This window comes from Topomyia yanbarensis, chromosome 1 (assembly GCF_030247195.1).
Source record: "Topomyia yanbarensis strain Yona2022 chromosome 1, ASM3024719v1, whole genome shotgun sequence".
NCBI lineage: Eukaryota > Metazoa > Arthropoda > Insecta > Diptera > Culicidae > Topomyia > Topomyia yanbarensis.
In genome coordinates, this window is record NC_080670.1 from 142,495,018 (window position 1) to 142,522,442 (window position 27,425).

Genomic DNA, 27,425 nt, shown 5'->3' on the forward strand with positions numbered 1-27,425 from the left:
GCCCGCTACTGTTTATTTTATTCGTAAACGATTTATGTTCCGCTATATAGTCTCCTAAGCTTATGTTTGCTGACGATCTGAAATTTTTCCGTGTAATTGCGTCGGCAGTCGATTGCTGTACCATTCAAGCCGATATTGATATGCTGCTAAATTGGTGTACTCATAACGGGATGGAGTAAATGTGCAGAAGTGCAATGTGATATCGTTCTGTCGAAACTGGCACGTCATGATATTCGATTATAGAATGGCAGAAAGCAGTATCAACCGAGTTAATACGATAAAGGACCTACAACACCAACAACAGGCATTCTTCTCGATAACAAACTAAATTTCGCGCAGCACATTGCAATGACTACAGTCAAGGCCTATGCCGTGCTGGGGTTCATTAAACGAAACACGAAGCAATTCAGCGATACTTATTGCCTAACACGCTCTTTTGTGCACTCGTGCGTAGCATCCTGGAGTACGGCGTGCTTGTCTGGGCACCCTATCATGCTGTTCAAATCAATCGCATCGAACGAATTCAGCGTCACTTTGTTCGTTACGTTCTGCGGTTACTACCTTGGACTGATCCTATTCGTCTACCGCCCTATGAACATCGATGCAATCTTCTACATTTGCCAACTCTTGCAAGTCGGAGGATAATGCTGCAACGGCTCTTCGTGTTCGATCTTCTGGGAAACAATATAGATAGCCCGGAGTTGCTGAGCCAGCTCCGATTCAACGTACCACATAGACCCACCAGACTAACTGATTTCTTTCGGTTACCGATGTATCGTACTCTTTTTTCTCAAAACAATCCGTTCAATGTATGCTGTCGTAATTTTAATGATGTAGCTGACATGTACGATTTAAACATTACTAAGACTACCTTTAAACATAGAATTATTATTAATTAAGGAGCTGTCTGTACGAGAAAATCGAAGACCAGTATAAATAAATAAATAAATAAAATATATTATGAAAGATCTCCACTGCATATTCAATGTTCTCTTGATTTTTTAAATCAATATTTAATATTTTCAGAATTAGATTTTTTCATAATCAAAGAAATTTGAAATCACATTCAATGGAATTATGATTCTTGTGCACAAAAACAGAGAACTCTATTGCTGTATGAAAGGTTTCATTTTTCCATAAGGGAGAATGAGATTTATCAACACAGAAAACTTCCTTAATGTTTGTTAATAGCAGATCTAAATAACAATTGTGTTAATTGTTTATAGGGTTTATTTCATTGAGTCGTAGCAATGCCATTTTCTCAAACATAAATTATAATGCTTCGTTTTCACCAACAACAGGAAGTAGAATGCTCTTATTTAGTCAGGAACGAAAATCTATGTTGCGCTGATTAAAGTCTCATTACATATAAACTTTAAAGTCTGGAGGAAAATTAGAGATTATTTCTTCGGCTGCTTGAAAGAAAAATTTCGTATGTTGATTTGCAAACTAGATCCGGTGGAAAATACACTGAGACAAATATATGGACTTCATTCGCGATATGTGCTTTAACCTATACATGTTCAAATTTTTCTTTAAATTTTGGTGAAACAATAAGTTTGGAATTAAATATAGATGAAACTGCGATGAGAACTCCTCCGCCTGACATTTTTTGGATTAGCCGTAAATCACGATCATCTCTAATAACATCATAGTCACTTCCAAAAACCTCTTCACTTTTTATATCTTCATTCCAACTTGTTTCGATGCAAGCCGTGTAGTGTCCGGTGGGCTAATTTTTTTTGCACTATTTCAGCCAATAATAGAACCACTGGGAACTTGCTGTCATGAGGCGACTAACAATACGCTAGGAGTTCCTAGGTCTAGGTATTGATCCGTACCGAAGACTTAACCTGGACGAACCTTAAGTTTTTGCTTCATAGCATTTATCCATTCTATATTGAGTGAATCATATAGTCACCTTTTCTGATTCGCTACTCCCGTTTGTGTACCGACGTTTTAGATTTCTTCTGGCAGTTGTACTATAGCCGTAAAGGATGAAGTCTAATTCTACAATAAGTAACAGCATGTATTAATATACCGGCTCTTCCACACCAAGGTATAACTTCCAAAGCTTTGGTTTAAAAACCGTATTTAAAAAAAAGCAAAATTTCAAGTAGGAAATTTTTTAAATTGGCCTAAGATGAAGCTGTCGAATTACGAAAAAACTTGTTTGTGTGGAAAGCGACATGTAGACGTGTCAAAATAAACCAATTTTTTATTAAATCTGGAACCGTCTACCGACAAATCTACATTGACGAATACCTTCAAAAGACCTCTTGAGGTCTCATGAAGGTCTGACACTAGCTTCTTCTGGGCCGCCGATGGATCAAAAGCCCTTGTCGTCGTGTTTATTATATTTATTATGCATAATAAACATGTCGTTTGCAATTTGGCTTTTAACCCAATTATGGAAACGTGTCTGACAGTAGAGATGCCAACTTGTCATTAACATTTCGCAGTGAAGTTCATCATATTTATTTGGGATATCTTTTATACTTTTTGTGTGCTTGCTTTGTACTACGAACTTTGGAATTGATCATGAAGTGTTAATAAGAAGCAATACTCCCAATGGCCGGCTGTTCGGCGTTCAAATAGCTCGTTTAGAATTATCGAAAATTGAGCGCGAGGGACTTTCGTACATATTGCTATAGATCTATAGATGATTAGATACCTCTATTATATTTCACTTGGCTTTATCCTTTTATGTAACGCCCCGCGGAAGAATAATTATTAAAATGCCTATTCGAACGGCATTCATATTTCTCCTGAAGGTCGCACTCTTGAAAACTTTGATCTAAACTGAAAATACAGTACTTAGCTAAATCACAATATCTACCAAGATATATCCTGATTCATTCCACTACCTACTAACACCTCCTATCCTGCGACACTTGTGGATGATGCAGAGAATTCCTCGGTCATAATAGTTACAAGTGTTGAACTATCATTCGTTATTGAGCACTCAGTCGAGATAGAAGTCTTTTGTCATCGGTCCGTACACTCTATAGCGACAAATAGTGTTAATCCGCGTTCAAGGTTATTTACACACTCTGCGCCTAGTTGAGGTTTCAGTATTTTTTCCCTTCTTTTGTGTTTCTGTTTCTGAGTACCGTTAGCCGGTCAGTGAAGTGAAACAGTGTTCTTCTAGTAAGCCGTCTGGATACCGTTACATACACAAGCTAAGTATTAGTTTTCGTTTCCCCTTCTTGGTTCACTTACCAACGTGTACCGGGCAATAGGCCCGTGCAAAAATGATTTCCCCTGACGGCGGTTCATCTCAAGGTGAGATGGACGTCGAAATAAAATCGGCTCCCCGGCTCAAGCTATATCCGAGCTCGGCCACCGGGCCATTTGTGATCTTCTTTCGGACCAAAGAAAAAAAGTGTTTGAATCTGTTGCAGATTTCTCGAGTTCTGACGGATCGGTATTCGGCCGTGACAGAAATATCGAAAGTTCGGCCTGATAAGCTTCGGGTGGTGGTTAACAGTTCAACTCAGGCAAACGATATTGCTGGATACGAGCCCTTTACGAGGGAGTACAGGGTGTATATTCCAGCTAGCAGGGTTGAAGTCAGTGGGGTCGTTTCCGATTCGAGTCTGAATTGCGAGGACCTGCTAAAATATGGGACTGGCTGTTTCAAAGACCCCATGCTTAAGCCAGTGAAGATACTGGAATGCAAACGTTTGCATTCAGCATCAGTCGCAGCTGACGGGAAGAAAACATACGTCAACTCAGACTCTTATCGGGTGACCTTCGCCGGCTCTGCCCTGCCCAATTACCTCCTTTTTGACAAGGTTCGTCTACCTGTTCGCCTCTTTGTGCCGCGGGTCATGAACTGTACTAATTGCAAACAATTGGGACACACAGCCTCCCATTGTAGCAATGAAGCCCGCTGTGGGAAATGCGGTGGGAATCATGCGGATGATTCCTGTGGTAGAGATGTCGAAAAGTGCCTCTACTGTGGGGGAAACCCACATGATCTCCCTTCATGTCCCGCGTACAAACAGCGCGAGGAAAATCTTAAGCGTTCCCTTCAGGGACGCTCTAAGCGATCTTTTGCAGAAATGCTTAAGATAGCTACGCCACCTGTCTCTACGAACATCTTTACCAACTTGTCTACTGAGGAAGGCGACTGTGATGAACCCCAGGAGGGAACATCTTCTGCTGTGCCTAGAAGTAGTAGAAAAAGGAAGAACATTTCCTCTTCCAAGCTTCGTCGTAAAGGCCAGAAGGTGTCTCTTCATGGTCCCCCTAAAATAACTACTCAAGGAAGTACTGGTGCAAAACCGAAACAAGTCGCTCCCGGTCTCAGTAACCTGAGCTCAGAAAAGGAGTTCCCAGCAATTCCAGGAACATCAAAAACCCCAAGTGTTCCCATATCTCAGCCAGAGAAAGAAAACAGTGCTGGCTTAATAAATTTCTCTGACATTGTGGACCGTATTCTTACAGCGTTAAACATTTCTGACCCCCTTAAAAATATCTTGATAAGCTTTCTCACCACAGTAAAAACATTCTTGATGCAGTTCACTGCGAAATGGCCCCTCCTTTCAGCGATTGTATCCTTCGATGGCTAATTCATCGAACGATGTCAAGGATTTAATCACTGTTCTACAGTGGAATTGCAGAAGCATTATCCCGAAAATCGATTCGTTTAAAATCTTACTAAATAATTTGAAATGCGATGCATTTGCCCTATGCGAGACATGGCTCACTTCAGAAATAACCCTACACTTCCACGATTTTAATATTATTCGCTTGGATCGAGAAGACTCTTACGGAGGAGTACTTTTGGGGATCAAAAAGTGCTATTCTTTCAATCGGATCGACCTCCCCTCGACACCAGGCATTGAAGTTGTCGCTTGCCAAACCAGAATTAAAGGCAAAGAACTTTGCATTGCTTCCACCTACATCCCCCCTAGAGCCTCAGTTAGCCACCGACGGCTTTGCGATATTGCGGAACTCCTCCCCGCACCGAGGCTAGTTTTAGGTGACTTTAACTCCCACGGCACGGCATGGGGTTGCCTTCATGACGATAATCGATCTACCCTACTCCATGAGCTTTGCGACAACTTCAATATGACTATTTTGAATACGGGTGAAATGACACGGATTCCTGTCCCTCCAGCGCGACCGTGCGCCTTAGATCTATCCCTCTGCTCGACATCGCTGCGGTTAGATTGCATGTGGAAGGTAGTCTCTGATCCCCACGGCAGCGACCATCTGCCAATCGTAATTAATATTGCTAACGGTTCAGGGCCACCGAATACAATCAATGTTTCGTATGACCTCACACGAAATATTGATTGGAAGAGCTACGCGTCCGCGATATCCGAAAAAGTAGAATCGACACATGAGCTTCCTCCGGAGGAAGAGTACGGGTTCCTGGCTGGCTTGATTCTCGATACCGCGATTCAAGCTCAGACTAAACGCGTACCAGACGCTAATTCACGCGGGCGTCCTCCCAATCCATGGTGGGACAAAGAGTGCTCAGACGTGTACGCGGAGAAGGCCGCTGCGTATAAGACCTTCCGGGACGACGGGCTGCCAGCTAGCTACCGACAGTACGCGATGGCGGAAACGCGCATGAAGAGTTTGATAAAAGCCAAAAAACGTAGCTACTGGCGCCGGTTCGTCGACGGACTAACGAGAGAAACATCGATGAGTACTCTTTGGAGTACGGCCCGGCGCTTACGAAACCGAAACAGTACCAATGAGAGCGTGGAATATTCAAACCGTTGGATATTCGATTTTGCCAAGAAGGTTTGTCCGGATTCCGCCCCGGCACAGAAGATCTACCGCGCCGCGTCCCCTCACAATAACGCGAACGAAACACCGTTTTCGATGGTGGAGTTCTCACTTGCTCTCTTATCATGTAACAATAAAGCCCCAGGGCCAGACAAAATCAAATTTAACTTGTTAAAGAATCTGCCTGACTCTGCCAAGAGACGCTTGTTGAATTTATTTAATAAGTTTCTTGAGGGTAATATTGTCCCTCATGACTGGAGGCAAGTGAAGGTCATTGCCATTCAAAAACCAGGAAAACCAGCCTCCGACCACAACTCGTATCGACCGATTGCGATGCTGTCCTGTATCCGAAAGTTGTTCGAGAAAATGATCTTGTTTCGCCTCGATAATTGGGTTGAAGCAAATGGCTTACTGTCAGATACACAATTTGGTTTCCGCAAAGGCAAAGGGACGAACGATTGTCTTGCGTTGCTCTCAACATAAATTCAAATGGCTTATGCTAGCAAAGAGCAGATGGCATCAGTTTTCCTAGATATAAAGGGGGCTTTTGACTCAGTTTCTATCAAAATTCTTTCTGAGAAGCTGCACCAGCATGGTCTTTCACCGACTCTAAACAACTTTTTGCTAAACTTGCTGTCTGAAAAACATATGCATTTTTCGCATGGTGATTTATCGACATCACGAATTAGCTACATGGGTCTTCCCCAGGGCTCATGTCTAAGCCCCCTTCTCTATAACTTTTACGTGAATGACATTGACGAATGCCTTGTCAATTCCTGCACGCTAAGGCAGCTTGCAGATGACGGTGTGGTCTCTATTACAGGTCCCAAAGCCGTCGATCTGCAAGGACCATTGCAAGATACCTTGGACAATTTGTCTGCTTGGGCCCTCCAGCTAGGTATCGAGTTCTCCACGGAGAAAACTGAGCTAGTCGTATTTTCAAGGAAGCGTGAACCAGCGCAACTACAGCTTCAATTAATGGGTCAAACTATTGCTCAGGTTTCAACTTTCAAATATCTCGGGGTCTGGTTCGACTCTAAAGGAACCTGGGGATGTCACATTAGGTATCTGAAACAGAAGTGCCAGCAAAGGATCAACTTTCTCCGTACAATAACCGGAACATGGTGGGGTGCCCGTCCAGGAGACCTGATCAGGCTGTACCAAACAACAATATTGTCGGTGATGGAGTACGGGAGTTTCTGTTTCCGCTCCGCTGCGAACATACATTTCATCAAACTAGAACGAATCCAATATTGTTGTTTGCGTATTGCTTTGGGTTGTATGCACTCGACACATACGATGAGTTTAGAAGTGCTGGCGGGCGTCCTTCCGCTGAAAAATCGATTTTGGGAACTCTCCTATCGATTGCTCATCCGATGCGATATCTTGAACCCGTTAGTAATTGCAAATTTCGAAAGGCTTATCGAGCTCAATTCTCAAACCCGATTTATGTCCTTGTACTTCGATTACATGGCACAAAATATCAATCCTTCTTCATACTATCCCAACCGTGTCAATCTCTTTCATGCTTCTGATTCAACTGTTTTCTTTGACATATCCATGAAAGACGAGATTCGTGGAATCCCGGATCACATACGCCCGCAAGTGATCCCAAGCATCTTTCATAGTAAATTTCGAGAAGTCGACTGCAACAAGATGTTTTACACTGACGGGTCAAGCCTCGACGGCTCCACTGGCTTCGGTATATTCAATCAAAACCTCACCGCCTCATTCAAACTCAATGATCCTGCTTCAGTTTACGTCGCAGAACTTGCTGCTATTCAGTATACCCTTGGGATCATTGATACTTTGCCCACCGATCATTACTTTATTGTCTCGGATAGCCTCAGCTCAATCGAGGCTCTCCGTTCAATGAAACCTAGAAAGCACATTCCATATTTTCTGGGGAAAATCTGGGAGCGCCTGCGTGCTTTGTCTGCAAGATCGTACAAGATTACCTTAGTTTGGGTTCCCTCGCATTGCTCCATTCCAGGTAATGAAGAAGCGGACTCTTTAGCTAAGGCGGGCGCTTTGCAAGGTGACATATATGAAAGACCAATTAGCTTCAGCGAATTTTTCAGTATTACTCATCAGAGAACCCTCGAAAGTTGGCAAACATCATGGAGTTAATGGTGAACTGGGAAGGTGGCTACATTCGATAATGCCTAAGGTATCGACGAAACCTTGGTTCAGGGGGATGGATGTGGGTCGGGATTTCATTCGCGTGATGTCTCGGCTCATGTCCAATCACTACACGCTGGACGCACATCTCCGGCGTATTGGGCTCGTGGATAGCGGTATCTGCGCTTGTGGCAACGGTTATCACGAAATCGAACATGTTGTCTGGGCATGTGCCGAGTACTGTTCTGCCAGATCTCAACTATTCGATTCCCTTCGGGCCCGAGGAAGATCACCCAATGTCCCGGTTCGAGATGTACTAGCAAGCCGCGATATTCTCTACATGTCCCTTATATACACGTTCCTCAAAACCATCAATATCCAAATTTAAATGCCCCTTTTTTTTCTCTTATCATTCCCAGAAGTGACCTCTTCCGCCTACCGTACCCCAACGATGGTTTGATACGACTCCAAGACGAGACAAAACATCTGTCGAATGAACCAACAACACGAGATCTACAGTACAACATCACACGCGCAGCGCGGTGTGTTCCCGATCCGTATCTGAGCCTTACTACGAAATCGTCTGGAGGAACCCCTGCCGGCTCGAGGAAAACCGCCCGGCGTCCCAATACTTGATACATCCGTTCGAATCTGTAATCCTGGCCGTTGATTCCTGATGCCGGAAACTGAAGTTTATATCCCCCCCCCCCCCGTTCAGTCTTGTCCACCCTCTCTCCCATGTCTCTGATACACAGATGTATGTCTTCACCCCCTTCTCCCCTTGAATATCTTCCCAAAACTTATGTGCCCCCCTATCTTCTAGTGTTAGTTGATCAATCCATTCGAATCTGTAATCCTGGCCGTTAATTCCTGATGCCGGAAACTGAAAGTTTATATCTCACCCCCCCCCCCCCTTCAGCCTTGTCCACCCACCCTCCCATGTCTCTGATACACAGATGTATGACTTCACCCCCTTCTCCCCTTGAATATCTTCCCAAAATTTATGTGCCCCCCTATCTTCTAGTTTTAGTTGAACAATATTTAATCTCGTTAAGAAATGCGCAACAGTACCACTACTTTAAAATAGTCCTAATTAATTCCCCTTAATCTTGAACCACTCTTTCTAGTTATCTCTAGTTAATAAGCTTGTAAAATGTTCCGCTTAGTTAATAATTATTTTTTCTACAATCTCCCTTCTAAAAATCATAAAGTGAATTACTATACAAAGAACACACAAATGACCCGTCCCCCAAATCTTACGAATATTATATTTTACCCTCTTTTATATGTATAAGTTAGCTGTGTTATATAAAACAAAATAATATTGAAATGTGTATCCCCCTAGTTTTAAGAAATTCAAAATGTAAAACAATGAAAAAATGACACCTTTAAGCTAACGCATACGTGCCTTATCAAATAAACAAATTGAAAAAAAAAAAAAAGTGTTGAACTATCATGCCTTCCCATCCCAAAATACACGGGCGGGGTCATCTACGTTATTGATCATACTATAACCATAGTCTCTTTAGGTTGCACGTTGAGTATGATGTTCGACTCCCAAGTATCATACAATTGGTTCAACATGCAATTTCAACAGGCTTTGATGAATCACGTGAAACTCACGGGTGGTCAACTAAGCTAAACTAAGCTATGGCTTTTCCGAGTATGAAGCATTTCATCGTTTTCATCGATATTCATAAATATTTACAGAGATTTTTTCAAATACTATTCTCCTTTTTTGTCCATTATTACTCTCAACGACTAATGACTAATAATTTTTTGTGAGTAAAATTCACATAAAACTAGGAGATTATATTAACTGTTTCAAAACAAAACTTACAAATATTGAACGAGAGGTAAATTGTATTACATATTCGTTTCGGGGATGCAATATATGGTCAAGGTTCCGAAAATGGCAACCACAGACCAATTTTTTTCATCAAATTTTGCGTCAAACTGTTTATTTTCCGTATGTGTATAACCTTTAATATTAAACAATATGAATGGTGAGCCCAGAAAAAAATTCCAAGTCTTTCATTTATAAAAGTTCGTTGGTGCTTCTTGCATGACCTGAAAATGACTAATACTACGTTCACACTACAGAGTTAAAACATGTTATAATAATTAGCAACAAGAAAAATGTCATCAAGATAGCGTTAATACACGTTTTAACTCGTAGTGTGAACGTAGTATAAAAGACCGTAAGATGATAAAAAGGTAAACAAAATCCATATTTTAAATTTTTTGCCTGGAACCACGTTTTTTCATTGTAGTCTAATTTAAATTTGATGATAATGCTTGTAAATTTGAGATGAATATGGATTAATTCTTTTTTTAATAGTGAAGTAATGAAAAACAAATAACTTGTAACGTGACAGATCAAACATTCGAAAAAGTTTTGTGGGCCACACCAACTGCTTACATACAATGTCTAACTTGCATTTTTTCCTACTATTTTGAGTCTACTTTCTGAAACTGTATTGTACCTTATAGCTTAATTCATTTTTGAGAAAACACAGTTGATCTTACGTCACGTGGTGACCAGCTTCGATTCTGATGAAACGTTTTACGTTTCATCTATATGGGAGACTAGGTATTTTGCAGGACGTATGAGATCTTGAGTGCACTACTTTATAAATATATTGTTCGAAAATCACCATTTGTACAACAAAACTATATGATATCGAGCTCTAGGGCATTAATTCTCGACTATGTTTTTTTTCGCGAATTAATGCCCTAGAACTGATTACGGCGTAAAAGCCAACTGCCAAACTTTATTTTGAATGAAAATTCGGGCCACACGGTCACCCACCAATCACAGTTGTTGGTAGTAAACAAAAGAAAAAGTTTTCTCTTGCATTTAGCGCTATGAACTGTGTTCGGCCATTACCGGTTTGTCCGGAATTTCCCATTAAAGAGAATTTTGACAGTTGCCTTTACGCCGTCATCATTCGAGAGGACAAAAAATGTTGAAAAATACAATTACAAAATACCATGATTATTTTTGTCAATGCAAGCCTAACAATAGAAGAAACTTTAATTGAATTACTAGGAAGTTACTAGTAAGAAAGCAATTTTAGTAACGACTTTATGTATGCTTCTAAATTTCCTTGTATTTGCCATTCATAAATATAATTTTCTTATACAATATTAATACTAAATATTATTTCGAAGCAAAATGCTCTTAAGAAAATATTTCCGAAATATTTGGATTTTTTTAACAAAAATACGCCGTTTTAATAAGTTACTCACAAATATCAAACGCAAAAAAACATAACAAGTTTAAAATTTAATTGCAAATAAAAATAAGTTTAAAATATAATTGCATTGTAGAGAAAATAACAATAAAAGATATTATAACAAATACTTGAAGCATATTCCAAAAATTCTTTTATTTTTATTTTAAATTTAATTTTTTTACGTTAAATACTTTAGTTATAGAATGTATTTCAAAATGGTTTTTTAATTCAAATTCTCATGAAAAATTGCCCTTCAAAATGCAGATGTTTATAAGATATTTTAGATTTTCATTGGACTTAATGTGTTATTTCATGAAATTACGACCTTTTCATAAGTAAGTCACGTTCATTCATCAAAACCAATATGTTTTTCAAAAAAAATCATGAAATGTCCCGTTAGAACTCGGTTCCTAGATCAAGGATGATTTATGTACGACTGTCTGGATATTCATTCTTCAATAAAAACACAGGACTGTAACGTGACAGATCATTGGGACTATTCCATAAAATCGATAAAAAACTACTCGTCAGGAAAACTATGTTTCAAACTCTTCTTTGTTTCCCAAACTTCAACTTAAAACTGTGTTTACGCAAATTTGGTAGCCAACGGAATAGACTTTTCATTTTAGTCGGGAAAACTCTAAAATCACAGCGAAAATTATGTAACGTGACAGAAGTATCAAAATGACAATAAAGCGAAAACGGTTCATGATAGAAAACAACTTTCTGTAGAAAAATGTGCGGTTTAGTGACCTTAACAATGTGCAATTGTGATAAAATCTGATTTGATCGTTTTTGCAGATTTATCTTATGAAATATTCGTAAACTTGTAACGTGACAGACAGAAGCCTCGACCATATGCGATCTTAAATAAATATTATCATTAACACTACTTTCGTTCTTTTTCTCTCCAACAGGTAAAGGAAGACTGGAAATTCGTGGCAATGGTTTTAGATCGGCTGTTCCTGTGGATCTTCACCATCGCGGTCGTGTTCGGAACGGCCGGCATCATTCTGCAGGCACCCACGCTGTACGACACCCGAATGCCTATCGATATCAAGATGTCGGAGATTGCGACAACGACAGCAAAACCGTACATTGCCAAACCAGTGTTATAATCGAATTCTTCAGTCAGCACCAGCTTTCGGGTAGTGGGTGGTGTCCAGCAGGTTTACTCAACGGTACACACTATCTCCCACTAGTCTGGTGGTTGTAAAAGTTTCGAATTCAGGTGCAAAACATCTATATCAAAAAGGGAAGGGAATAATAAAAAAAGGTAGAGGAAAGTTTTTGAAGTATTTTCCTCTCAAGTGGTTCCGTGTTGATAGGGTGAAAAGTAAGAGAATGAAAATGAGAGGATAGCATAACACAAGTTATGTTTTTATTGTTTATTAAGAGGACTGAACCGTTTCATATTTCATTCATGTTTTTACTTCCAGTAGAGTTTTCAAAGAGAACCTAATAGAGATAGTCTAGAACCGTTTTTGTTTTGTTTGTAAGAATAAAAGACTTGGAAAAAGTTGTATTGTTATACTTATAGGTCGTTGTTGAGAAATTATTGTTGACATCGCGTTGTATTGTAGAAAATGTGTATTAATGGATTTAATTGACAAAATACTTAACGGATTAAATTGACAAGAAACTGCAAAGTATGGGAAGCGATTGCCAGGCTTCGGTAAACGGCTACCCTCGAAAGAGCTGAAGCTGTTCGAAATGGTGAAGTAATAACCAGCGATCGAAGTGTCAATAATACCAAGGGCGTTCAGAATAACAGCTAATTCTACGATGTGAACGGAAGCTTGATCAGACATTGAAGATACTAAAGCTAGTGGACTCGTCGACGTTGCATCTTCTCGGAATTATTAATGCTTGTGTATGTCATTTGGAAATTCCACAAATTTCATCTATTATGGTTGTGTTGAAGATTACAGTATTAAAGCTGAACACGGTTATCAGCTCGCAATACCGTATTAGTTGAACAATCAGTGTAATGTTTACAAGTTTAAATAGATGCTGTTTAATGATTTAATGTAATAAAACTCTTTCTGTCGTTAACGTTTCAGCCTACTCATTCATCAACCAAACCTAGAAATAGAAGCTCGTTAGCATCACGCTTGCGGGTGGACAATCCCGCGAGCGTGAAGCAACGGGCTTAAGTTTCTGAGGATGGCTGATGAATGAGTAAGCAGAAACGTTAACGACAGAATGAAAGTTATTCTTTTTTTCACTAACAACATCAACCGAAACCTGTAAACAGAATTGAACGGTAACCAAAGCGGAAAACACAATCAGTAAGACGCCCACCAGCTCTTTCAGGATCAACGTATGGGTCGAATGCATATAAACCGAAGCAAAATGCAAGCAAACATACTAAAATGTCTCTAGCTGAAAGAAATTTTTGGTTGCAGAGAAGCAAAAGCAAATATTCCTATGTATATCATTATCTGATCAAGTGAATGGGCGCTCCATATTCAGGTTATTGTACGGAAAAGTTGGCATTTATTTTCTTCAGATACTTACTGTGCCATCTCCTGGTACTTTTAGAATCCAACCCAATCCAATTATATTACTAAGTTATTGTTTAACCTTCCTTGAAAACACTATTTTCTTTGCCAAATATATCAACTAAACAAATTACCCAAGGTATATTGAAATGATCGTTGCAAGTGAATAGCTATTGGTCCAGTAACATAGATCACGCTATGCAAGTTTCTTTAAAAGGGTATCCTCATCAGAGACTCATAAAAAGGTGTTTTTTGGATCTTTTTGATCATCAAAGCAACAAGAGAAACAAATGATTTTTGCATACTTAAAAACATATATTTACTCGATAAAAAGTCTATTTTGTTTGTCAAAATAAATGAAAATGGTGATTAAAAGCTACAATTTTAGGTATTTTAGTCCAAGTAATCGATTATTTGACATTTTTAGCAGTGCGTTAGGGGGTTACCTTTTTGCGAAAAAAAATGTAAAGAAAATTTGAATCTATTTAAAAGTATAATACAATGATTTTATTCATCAAAATTATAATATTTTGATAGTGCATTTATCAGTGATAAAACAAGCATTGATTTATAAAAACATATTAATAGTTGACAGAGCTATGGCTCTTGGTAGATGAGAAGCGCTTCGAAGCGCTATAGTATTCGATCTATTGCTCGGATCTCTAGGAAAATTTTAGAAAATATTCTCCAGGAATTGTACTTTCAAATAAAGTAATATTTTTTTTTTTTATTTTTTAGGAATAAAAAGGTATGTAACCCCTTAATAACAATAAGTTTCTAGAAAACATGATTTTAAAAATACGATTTGTTCGAATACGAAACTACTGAAGAAATATATTCCTGGTTAAAAGAGCCGGTTGAAGAATGAGCAGTGCGCAGGAAGCTAAAACGAATAATATCGAAAGAGCACTGCAAGAGAAAATACGAATCACGACATTGGGTGCATTCTTGCTTTCTAGGAAACTGCGTCCGAAAGCATGGCTGTACACTCTCGGCCATGGGAGTTTCACAAGGAAACTATGCAAGCGCTACAAAAATTGAAGATCAAAGGGATTCAGTATACGACGGACCCGGACTATTTCAAACTGAGCAAGGACTTAAAGACAACAAAGAGTACCACAGTCTGTTTGCCCAAACAACCAATAAGCATTATAACGTAGCCTAATATCTGCTTTAGATCCACATATTAAGCTATCTTAAAGAGCCGTGAAGCCCTAAATACTGATTTAATGCTGGTATTATGCCAGAAAAGGCGAAATATAGTGCTATTACTGTGCAGAGATTAATAGCTTTCTGCAGTACTAATGCTATTGTATAGCACCAACGTACAAATGTATATTGGCACTACTAATGCTATTAAAAAGCTTCAGTTGGCTGTCATTGTCCGCCATGCAAACCATTTCTCACGTTTCCTTTCGGTATGATGAGCAAAAAGGAAAAATTATAAAATAAAATGTTCTGTTTAAAACCGCAATTGTCTCTCTTCTAATGCATTGTAATGAATATCCCTAATGGGTTTTCGTTCTCACGTGATATGAATGTTTTGCGAAAATTACCTTTAGTAAGTCTTGAACCTTGCCTCGTCATTCACGGTAAGTGCGCTGCGTTTGCAGCCTGGACTATACAGCTTATGTTCGATTGAAATGAAATATGCCGAATATAATCTTCAAGAAGAGTTGCATAACGAATAAACCCACAGCATTATAATAGCATTATATCGGCTTTCTATTTGCTCTATAATAGCTCTAAATGCACATGTAAAGCTTACATATTTTAAAGATCCCTGAAGCATGTATGCGTTAAATCAGCTTTATATATGCATATAGAGCAAGCGATAATGCTATATGTCGGCTGTGCAGTTATGCATTATTGATGCTAATATAGGGCTTTATTGCATTGTTAATGCTGTAATGGAGTTTCAATGCAACATTAGTGCAAATGCATAGCCAATATAGTGCAATGGCTTAATGCTTATGGTTACTTGGGTGGTTTTCTGTTATATCTCGCGACTAATAGTCGACCAAAAATTGCGGCTTGCGTCGGAATCCTGAGCCGTAAGACTAGTTGTATAGTTGCGCGATTAGATCCTTTGCGCACCTGGACCATCATCATTGACATCTGCAAGAGACAGTTTTGTTTTTTCTCTACCACACAATTATAACATCACATTGAACTGAATACACTTTTATGAACGTTCTTCTCTGGTGGAGTTTTTTTTCTTTTTTACGTTTTTTCCGAACACAGAAGGTTGGTTTCTCTGCCTATCGTTCGCCAATACTTTTGAGTTTTCGTTTAAAATAACACAAGACAATAATGAAATAGTGGAATATTTTTTTATAAAAGTTGCAAGCAGTTTTTTAAGTGGACAGTTAACTCATTCCTTTGACTTTTGGGGGAGCAAAATAATGTATCTGACAGCAAACCATTTGCCTCGATCAAATTTTCGTAGAGACCGAAGTGGACGTCGATGACCTTCACTTGACTCCAATCTTGAGGAACAATGTTGTACTCAAAGAGCTTGTTTGTTAAATTTAGAAGTATTTTAAAAGGATAATCAATGTTTAATCTTCCTGTCCACGACACACTCCATCATACTACTTCGCTTTAGTTCATCTTGCACAACTTTCATGGAGAAGATGACGCGGACTCCACCGCAGTAAAACACTTTTCAGTATCTTTCGCTCACAAGAACTGCTGCAGTAGTGCTTAGTCAGACCTTTGCCTTTCTCATATAGAAAGGTTATGCAATCACTCTGAAAATCACTCATGAACAACAACAACCTAATCCCGGCCATTTTTTTACTGATGTAGGTTTTCTGTTTTTTAACAGGGGCGTAGTTAGGGATATGCGGTGTGGGGCAGTCCCCACCCCCGCATCACATACCACTCTTCCATAAAACCCTCTTTCCTAAATCAAGTACCCCGCCCCCGAATAAACTTTTCTGGTGGGTCTGAAAAATTTGGTTTCAAATGACTTTGAGTTTGAAACTACTTCAAAATTGAAACTGATTTAAAATTTCTTAACAAGTTGAAAATTTTTGGTGGGGTCCGACCCTGCATGCTCTCCTGAATCCGACGCTTGTTTCAAATGTTTCAGCGTCGACACATAGCATCTAAAATTCGTTGCTGTCGTAATAGACATTTCCTCCACTATATTAAACATAACTAGCCATGGAATTGCAGTTTGGAAAAATGAGAAAGGCATTGCACCACTAGGTGGATTAAAACAGGTTTTTTTAGCTTGACCTGAAAGTAGACAGCCCAGTCGAGTTGAGTTAATATTTTTATGCGACGAATATTGCGGGAATCGAGGAAATACTTTACTTATTGAACATTTCTCGCTCTCGAACATCGACACACGAAGATCACCTCGAATACATCAGTGAGTACAATTGACCCGATCTACTAGACCGGCCAACAAAAGCATCTTCGCACAAAGGTTGGCCTTACCAGTCAATATATACACTTCGAACAAACACCACAGCAAACGAATACGAATACGATGTGTTCCGGTTAAAACCGATGATCGTTAGCCCAAGTCATTCATCATTATGCTGTTGGCCTACATATTTTAAATGTACTTATTGCAAGTAATGGATGTATTAAAACATGCTTCTGTTCCTAACGGCGTTCGTTGCCGTTCTTAAAGGGGGGGGGCAAAGGGTTTCTACGTGAGAAAACACTTTTGCTTTTTGTAGAACGTCTCTGAAAAAACACGATTTGCGGTGTTACTTACCATTCAAAAACTACTAAGGGCCATGCATAAATGACGTAGCATTTTGGGGGGTAGCGGGTATACCAAATTTGTGTCGAAGGGTGACGAGGGGGAGGGTAGGGTCAGAAATTGCGTGACATTAAGATTTTTTTGCGGGTATTAAAACCCATTGATTAGAGAAAACAATTTGATGTTCCTCCATTCCCAAGAGAAATAAATTTAAATTCACACAAGTTACTTTTTACGAAATTTAAGTTTTTAAGGTAAGTTTTTGATTCGGGGAATTGCAAGTTCGCAAAAAAACGAAAATATACTGTGTGCGGATTTAACTTGCTACACTTGTTAGCTAATCTTGCTAACTAGTAGACTTAGTTTTTTAGCTGAATTAAATTTTTTTCGGATTCAGCCAAACAAAATTTAGTAATTTTGTTGAATGTATGCTTCTTAGAAACATTGGCAGCTGCAGCATTGTGAACTGATGAGATCTTTTCTTCATGTTCCATGACATATAAAATTCAAAACAATATTGTCAGCGCGATATTTGTCATGAAATGGACTTATTTTGTTCACAATGTGCTATTGAAATGAAAGGGTAATAAAAATGGTGAGGAGAAGGAGGAGGGGGGGGGGTGGTTGCTTCTCTAATCTTCCGACCATCACATTACATGATTTGGTATTCTTAGTATATGTATAATGAACAAGGTGCTAAAAACGCATAAAAATCCTGTCAATCCTATTTTTCATTGGATTGTCTGCTGTAAAGATATTACCAAGGACCGTTCATAAATGATGTCGCCTATTGATAGTTGGGGAAAAGCCATGAATTACCAAGAGAAAAACTAAAAATTTGAGACGTACTAGTGGAGCGGGGTTAATAATACCAACAACAATTTTTAGACTTTTTGCCTTTCTCATATAGAAAGGTTATGCAATCACTCTGAAAAACGTCAACCTAATCCCAGCCCGGAGGGCCGAGTGTCATATCCCATTCGACTCAGTTCGTCGAGATCGGAAAAAGTCTGTATGTGTGTGTGTATGTGTGTATGTATGTGTGTGTATGTGTGTGTGTATGTGTGTGTGTATGTATGTGCGTATGTGTCAAATAATGTCACTCATTTTTCTCAGAGATGGCTGGACCGATTTGCCCAAACTTAGTCTCAAATGAAAGGTGCAACCTTCCCATCGGCTGCTATTGAATTTTGGATCGATCGGAATTCTGGTTCCGGAATTACGGGTTTCAGAGTGCGGCCACACAGAAATTTCGCATAAAAACTATAAGAAAAATTAAAAATAGAATTTTTATTTTTGATGCTAAATGTATTCAAGGTGCATAAAACGTCGAGATTTGATGCAAACACGAAAAAAATTTGACGAAGATTCACGTTATTGGATTTTGCACATTTTTGCCTTTCTCATATAGAAAGGTTATGCAATCACTCTGAAAAACGTCAACCTAATCCCAGCCCGGAGGGCCGTGTGTCATATCCCATTCGACTCAGTTCGTCGAGATCGGAAAAAGTCTGTATGTGTGTGTGTATGTGTGTATGTATGTGTGTGTATGTGTGTGTGTATGTGTGTGTGTGTATGTATGTGCGTATGTGTCAAATAATGTCACTCATTTTTCTCAGAGATGGCTTGACCGATTTGCCCAAACTTAGTCTCAAATGAAAGGTGCAACCTTCCCATCGGCTGCTATTGAATTTTGGATCGATCGGAATTCTGGTTCCGGAATTACGGGTTTCAGAGTGCGGCCACACAGAAATTTCGTATAAAAACTATAGGAAAAATTAAAAATAGAATTTTTATTTTTGATGCTAAATGTATTCAAGGTGCATAAAACGTCGAGATTTGATGCAAACACGAAAAAAATTTGACGAGGATTCACGTTTTTGGATTTTGCACATTTTTGCCTTTCTCATATAGAAAGGTTATGCAATCACTCTGAAAAACGTCAACCTAATCCCGGCCCGGAGGGCCGAGTGTCATATCCCATTCGACTCAGTTCGTCGAGATCGGAAAAAGTCTGTATGTGTGTGTATGTGTGTGTATGTGTGTGTGTATGTGTGTGTGTGTATGTATGTGCGTATGTGTCAAATAATGTCACTCATTTTTCTCAGAGATGGCTGGACCGATTTGCCCAAACTTAGTCTCAAATGAAAGGTGCAACCTTCCCATCGGCTGCTATTGAATTTTGGATCGATCGGAATTCTGGTTCCGGAATTACGGGTTTCAGAGTGCGGCCACACAGAAATTTCGCATAAAAACTATAGGAAAAATTAAAAATAGAATTTTTATATTTGATGCTAAATGTATTCAAGGTGCATAAAACGTCGAGATTTGATGCAAACACGAAAAAAATTTGACGAAGATTCACGTTTTTGGATTTTGCACATTTTTGCCTTTCTCATATAGAAAGGTTATGCAATCACTCTGAAAAACGTCAACCTAATCCCAGCCCGGAGGGCCGAGTGTCATATCCCATTCGACTCAGTTCGTCGAGATCGGAAAAAGTCTGTATGTGTGTATGTATGTGTGTGTGTATGTGTGTGTGTATGTGTGTGTGTATGTATGTGCGTATGTGTCAAATAATGTCACTCATTTTTCTCAGAGATGGCTGGACCGATTTGCCCAAACTTAGTCTCAAATGAAAGGTGCAACCTTCCCATCGGCTGCTATTGAATTTTGGATCGATCGGAATTCTGGTTCCGGAATTACGGGTTTCAGAGTGCGGCCACACAGAAATTTCTCATAAAAACTATAGGAAAAATTAAAAATAGAATTTTTATTTTTGATGCTAAATGTATTCAAGGTGCATAAAACGTCGAGATTTGATGCAAACACGAAAAAAATTTGACGAAGATTCACGTTTTTGGATTTTGCACATTTTTGCCTTTCTCATATAGAAAGGTTATGCAATCACTCTGAAAAACGTCAACCTAATCCCAGCCCGGAGGGCCGAGTGTCATATCCCATTCGACTCAGTTCGTCGAGATCGGAAAAAGTCTGTATGTGTGTGTGTATGTGTGTATGTATGTGTGTGTGTATGTGTGTGTGTATGTGTGTGTGTGTATGTATGTGCGTATGTGTCAAATAATGTCACTCATTTTTCTCAGAGATGGCTGGACCGATTTGCCCAAACTTAGTCTCAAATGAAAGGTGCAACCTTCCCATCGGCTGCTATTGAATTTTGGATCGATCGCAATTCTGGTTCCGGAATTACGGGTTTCAGAGTGCGGCCACACAGAAATTTCGCATAAAAACTATAGGAAAAATTAAAAATAGAATTTTTATTTTTGATGCTAAATGTATTCAAGGTGCATAAAACGTCGAGATTTGATGCAAACACGAAAAAAATTTGACGAAGATTCACGTTTTTGGATTTTGCACATTTTTGCCTTTCTCATATAGAAAGGTTATGCAATCACTCTGAAAAACGTCAACCTAATCCCAGCCCGGAGGGCCGAGTGTCATATCCCATTCGACTCAGTTCGTCGAGATCGGAAAAAGTCTGTATGTGTGTGTGTATGTGTGTATGTATGTGTGTGTGTGTGTATGTGTGTGTGTATGTGTGTGTGTGTATGTATGTGCGTATGTGTCAAATAATGTCACTCATTTTTCTCAGAGATGGCTGGACCGATTTGCCCAAACTTAGTCTCAAATGAAAGGTGCAACCTTCCCATCGGCTGCTATTGAATTTTGGATCGATCGGAATTCTGGTTCCGGAATTACGGGTTTCAGAGTGCGGCCACACAGAAATTTCGCATAAAAACTATAGGAAAAATTAAAAATAGAATTTTTATTTTTGATGCTAAATGTATTCAAGGTGCATAAAACGTCGAGATTTGATGCAAACACGAAAAAAATTTGACGAAGATTCACGTTTTTGGATTTTGCACATTTTTGCCTTTCTCATATAGAAAGGTTATGCAATCACTCTGAAAAACGTCAACCTAATCCCAGCCCGGAGGGCCGAGTGTCATATCCCATTCGACTCAGTTCGTCGAGATCGGAAAAAGTCTGTATGTGTGTGTGTATGTGTGTATGTATGTGTGTGTGTATGTGTGTGTATGTGTGTGTGTGTATGTATGTGCGTATGTGTCAAATAATGTCACTCATTTTTCTCAGAGATGGCTGGACCGATTTGCCCAAACTTAGTCTCAAATGAAAGGTGCAACCTTCCCATCGGCTGCTATTGAATTTTGGATCGATCGGAATTCTGGTTCCGGAATTACGGGTTTCTGAGTGCGGCCACACAGAAATTTCGCATAAAAACTATAGGAAAAATTAAAAATAGAATTTTTATTTTTGATGCTAAATGTATTCAAGGTGCATAAAACGTCGAGATTTGATGCAAACACGAAAAAAATTTGACGAAGATTCACGTTTTTGGATTTTGCACATTTTTGCCTTTCTCATATAGAAAGGTTATGCAATCACTCTGAAAAACGTCAACCTAATCCCAGCCCGGAGGGCCGAGTGTCATATCCCATTCGACTCAGTTCGTCGAGATCGGAAAAAGTCTGTATGTGTGTGTGTATGTGTGTATGTATGTGTGTGTATGTGTGTGTGTATGTGTGTGTGTGTATGTATGTGCGTATATGTCAAATAATGTCACTCATTTTTCTCAGAGATGGCTGGACCGATTTGCCCAAACTTAGTCTCAAATGAAAGGTGCAACCTTCCCATCGGCTGCTATTGAATTTTGGATCGATCGGAATTCTGGTTCCGGAATTACGGGTTTCAGAGTGCGGCCACACAGAAATTTCGCATAAAAACTATAGGAAAAATTAAAAATAGAATTTTTATTTTTGATGCTAAATGTATTCAAGGTGCATAAAACGTCGAGATTTGATGCAAACTCGAAAAAAAAAATTTGACTACGATTCACTTTTTTGGATTTTGGCACATTTTTTGCCTTTCTCATATAGAAAGGTTATGCAATCACTCTGAAAAACGTCAACCCCCCCTAATTTTTTTTCGACTCGTTTAGGGTTTCTGGATTTTAACAGGGGCGTAGTTGATGGTTTACGGAGAGGGGTTACACCCCCCCCTCTACTGTTCGCGCCCCTCCTTTAAAAATCTCCTTAAATCACCCCTCAGACCACCACCCCATCCAGCCCTCATACCCCTCCCTTTCAACCCCATCATCTTTAAACCACCACTGTATCACAAAGCATACCAATTTAAGCTGGGGAGTCGTTCGTTCATGGGACTTTCGCCCTCTTCACATACCCAGCCCCGCATGACAAAATGAGTTAGCAAGCAGATAACATTGATCTAATGATGATTAGGCTAATGGAGTATGATATTTTTTTGTTTCAAGTGTTTCTCTGTCGACACGTAGCTTATCAAGTTCGTGGCTGGCATGCCATTGTGTATAAGTGCAAAGTGTACTAAGAATGTAATGGACATTTCCACAATTATGTTGAACATAAAAAGCCTCCGTGCCATAGTTTAGAGAAATGAGAAAGGCACAATTGCACCGCTAGGTGGATTAAAACAGGTTTTTCTACGAGACATTGTTTAATATTCCACAACGAATATCACGTAACATCGATGACAGAGCAGTGGGATCAAGGCCAAGCTCCCCCTGGGTCATGCAAAACTGAGAAGCAACATCAATTTCGGCACAGAGAACAGACATCCATCTCAAACGTAAAAGTTTAGTAAAAGGAATATCCAATTGTAATTGAGAGGTTACCACCAAAGGTGGTTCTGTCATCATTCCGTTTAATGCGTGCTACTGAGTTGATATCCAAGTGAACGTTATAATTATGGGATATACCAGAATGGTTGTAATGGGCTAGCAAATATTTATTCAAATGACAAACCAAGCATTTTAAACTTGTTTGTTCGAAACTGGACTTAGTTGTAACAATTAAAATCTTAAATTATTTCTGATTATCAAACCAAACAATCTATGATACATACTAACAAATATCTGCTACGGCACAGAAGGGACCACCGGAGAACACCACGGTAACTATCCGAAAGGGGTTTCTTTTTAGTCGCAGGAGAAGTTATAACACTGAAATTATCTGTGGCAATCATGAGCAGACTAAGAGGCCGATTTTATTTACTTTCTTTTTGATTACACGTTAAATGTGCGTAACTCTTATTTGGGTTAATTTAGTTGTACTAAAAGGGTGGTATGCAACACATACTAGAACAGGAATAATAACTGGCAGAATACTTAGTTACAGGGAAATTAGTATTCGTGGACATTACGGTTATCAGCGCTCTCTGAATTAGGTAATAGTCGATGATCCGCTTCAGACCTAGGAGACCCAAGAGGAGATCAGAAACAAGACGGAATCGATGCGAAGTTTTAATTGCATCACTGACGATTTAACACGCGTTGTTAGGAGCTTGATACATTGGACTAGACAAAATAGTGGACTTGACGTTACACACTTCGAGACAAACAGGCGCAAAATTTAGTCCTCCTCCCGAGGACCGGTGTTTACTTGGAAAACAGTTGCTAATTCGTTTGATTTTGCAAATTTTGTCTAGCGGGACGGACCGAGATCCCTTAAGCTCTAAGCTACAGTCCTATCAGCCCACTAACAAAAAATGAAAATGTGGATTAAAGCCGTCAAACATTTTGTAAATACATGTATTTAAAAGAATTATAAAACATACTTAATTTTTTTTTCATTCCTCGGTCACGTTGGGAAGGTGGGGTGGGGGGTTATCAGAAATGCTACGTTATTTACAAAGGGGAGTTTAGAATTTTGTGACGAAATGCTACGATGGGAGAGGGAGGGGTCGGAAAACGCCGAAAAAAGCTACGTCATTTGTGAACGGCCCCTAAACCGATTTATTTCAAACTTTGCATGCATAATCTATGTATAAAATTCCTAACTTCTACGTCGAGTTTTCGACTAGGGTTCGTCGCGATTGCGGTAACTACCGCAACAGCGCGGTATTTACCTCACCCGCACCGCAAAAATCTGCGGTGCGGTGAGACACTTTTTCCCGCAGATGCGGTGCGAGAAAGAGATTTAACCGCGCGGTTTTCCCGCAACCGCACCGCAAAAAATTGATAAAGTGATAATTTTGATTATTCTAAATTGATAAACAGACTGCTATTACGAAAGAAAATCTAGCTGTGTCCGAAATATTTTGACGCAATTATGTTCACCGCATATTTTGGACTAGTTATTTTATACTTCTAAGTAAAAATTCACAAACTAACCATTTCAAATACATAAAATGCAAGATCCAAAAAGAGACAAAATTATTAGATCATTTAAAAACAATAAATTTGTACTCTTAAATCCAATTTAAAAGTGCATCACTTCTCCCGATATCTGTTGAAAATCGTGGAATTATGAATCGTTTTCGGTATCAATATTTCAACTGTGAATTTTGACTAATTTAAAGGAATTAGAGATGAACTAATTATGCTGGGACTTAACCACAACCCAAACAATACAATTATCTTCATAAAACCAAACGAATTTGAAGTAATTGGCAGTAAAGGATAAAAATGTATGAAAGCGTCCAAAATAAGGAGCGGTCTAAATTAGGATGATTATTCTATCATTCGTTCATCAAAATCGTATCTCTATCTTCTTTGATTGCTGTGTAAATTCAATGTGAATTTTTCTGCAGTCAATTTTATTGGACTCTTTCTCAAAAAGTATGCTACATAACTTTTTTTCGCGTACTTTCATTCAAATTTACTATAATTTTCTACCAAATTAAGTTCTAATATATTTCAGTTGAGACTATTTTGTATCTTTTTTGCCAAATACCACATAGTTTGACTCCCGTTCACTTCAATTGGAGTTTTTGCCATTGGCTCTTTGGGAAAATATTAGAGGAAAATACATTAAATGCTAGAACTTTCGAACTAGCATTTAGAAAATTAAACTTCATGCATTTTTAAAGGGAGCAATCTTAGTTTTTGACATCTGTTTCTTGAAGAATGCGGAAGTTAGAGTTTTGGGATATTTTGTTCGTAAAACCCACTATTTTTAAAAATCATTTCTGCTGTATTCCACAAATCATACATTTTTGCAGTTTTTCTAATGTTCAACAATTCTGGACCGGTTGAGACCGGACTCCTGATTAGATGTAATGTATAGAGCAATTTTTTTGTCAAATATGGCGTCGTTCTTATTGATGAAATACATGTTTTTATTTCACTGTATTGGAATATATGCGCTACTATATAGAAGTACTGGTATTTCGACTTTAAATTTTTTGGGTGGAATTCCTTTAAGAATGAAAGGTGGTTTTTACTGCGTAAATGCGAATATCATCCATTTCATTTTCATATGTCAAAAATTTTGAAAATATGAAAATTTAAAGAAAAAATATGCAACTTCATTTCATATTACATTTTTATTCCACTTTTTTCAATTAATGAAGGGTTGTTAAAATAAATGTTTTCCTATTACTGCAGTAGAACGTTTTTGAATGTATAATGTTTGCCTTAAAATGTACCTAATTTTATTAATAGAAAATGTAAAAGTTGATTTTTTTCATAAACATTACATTCTGAGGAGTCTCTTAAAGCTAAATTTCGTATGAATAAGAATAACATTTTATTATATATAGTTACACAAATGAACAATTTTTCAACACTATTTTTAAAAATATAAGAAATTTACCGCATTACCGCGCGGTACGGTAAATAAAGTGCGGTTGCAGTAAGCGGTGCGGTTTTATTATTTTTTGCGGTAGCGGTGCGGACAATTCATTTACCGCCCACATCCGCACCGCGACGAACCCTAACTCATACAATAGCGGATTTTTATGTGGAAATAGTAATTTTTATCTCAAATGGACCGGCGGTACGACACTAGCCTGATAAACCAGTCGTCATAAGTTCGAGTCACAAAGATGGATTCTTAGTGTCAGTAGTATCGTAACACTAACCGTGTAATGTCCTATCCATTAGGAAGACAGGGGCAGTGAATCAACTAATACCATATTTTCCACATTACAATCGTTACGAATATGTCAACAATTTCAAAGACTTAAATGTTCATAAAAACGCACACAATGTGAATCACAGCCCCGAAAAAGCAACTCAATGAGTCGAACCGGGAAGTTTTCCCAATTATTGGAAGAAGGTCAAGTGACACAGTTCTTGATTACAATTTAGTAGAAATTAAACCAATTACATTTTTAGGGACTTGAATGCACTGACCTGATATATTTCCGTGTCTCATTATCACACTAGGATAAATATATTCCATAAGAGTTCTCAGTTTGAAGTTTTCCAAGCACACTTCTTAGAATCTATAGGGATTCCTACTAAATGTGATTGAAGCTGATACGTCAGCTCCATTGTATAGTTTGCATATTTAAAAAAAAGTCAAGCTAAAACTTTGTTTTTATATTGCTGTGCTTCGTCTACAATGTGTAAACATATAATGAGGCATTCTTTCGGAAGCTGGCATTATGCAAATAGAAGTTTCAAGAGATGTGCTGGGAAAACTTTGGAAATAAGTTTTGAGTCACTCCAATAATAATATACTAACAACAACATCCCTGGATTGCATAACCAGAACTATCCAGTAACTGGTCAGTGGCAAGTCATTTCTAGGCAGTTAAAGAAAATCGACAGTAGTTAAAGTAACAAAATGAATCTATTGCTCTAATACCTTAATCTTCCACACTCGACACGTTTTACCACACACTCACTCACCAAACGATTCAATTTGTGCAAATTGTCACTCACCTAGTATATCAACCATTAAAAGTTTCCACAAATCGATCACATATGCCATTCACTAGTGTTTACTAACAACTAAAATGCTCACAATTCATAGACTCATACTTTTTATCATACCTTTCACCTTGCTGTACGCAAACGAATCGCGACTAGTTTTTACTATAGGGGAAATAAATAAAGTACATTGAACTAGGAGAAAACAAATATTCGCAGTTTTTTATAGTCGGAAAAAATACCCGTAAAAACTAAAAACAAAAATTGAAATAAAAGGTTAACTTTGACGGAAACAAAATACTATTTAAAAAAAATTATATTTAAAGCAAAGAAACTGAACAGAGTACTATAAAGTAACATTAAAAAGGGAAGAGAATACGTTTATATACATAGGAATAACAACAACAAAAGCA

The 27,425-nt window shown here is 38.5% G+C and overlaps 1 protein-coding gene across 4 annotated transcripts in view; it reads left to right on the forward strand.

Annotated features, from left to right (window-relative positions):
• LOC131696358 (acetylcholine receptor subunit alpha-like) overlaps nucleotides 1–18,377 on the forward strand; it is a 701,515-nt gene extending 683,138 nt beyond the window's left edge. For all 4 annotated transcript variants that reach the window (XM_058984909.1, XM_058984905.1, XM_058984917.1 and 1 more), the window contains one exon: nucleotides 12,026–18,377. In XM_058984909.1, coding sequence (XP_058840892.1) covers nucleotides 12,026–12,226 — 201 coding nt within the window. In that variant the 3' untranslated portion in view covers nucleotides 12,227–18,377. The remainder of the gene's footprint in view (nucleotides 1–12,025) is intronic.
• Nucleotides 18,378–27,425: the final 9,048 nt, after the last annotated feature.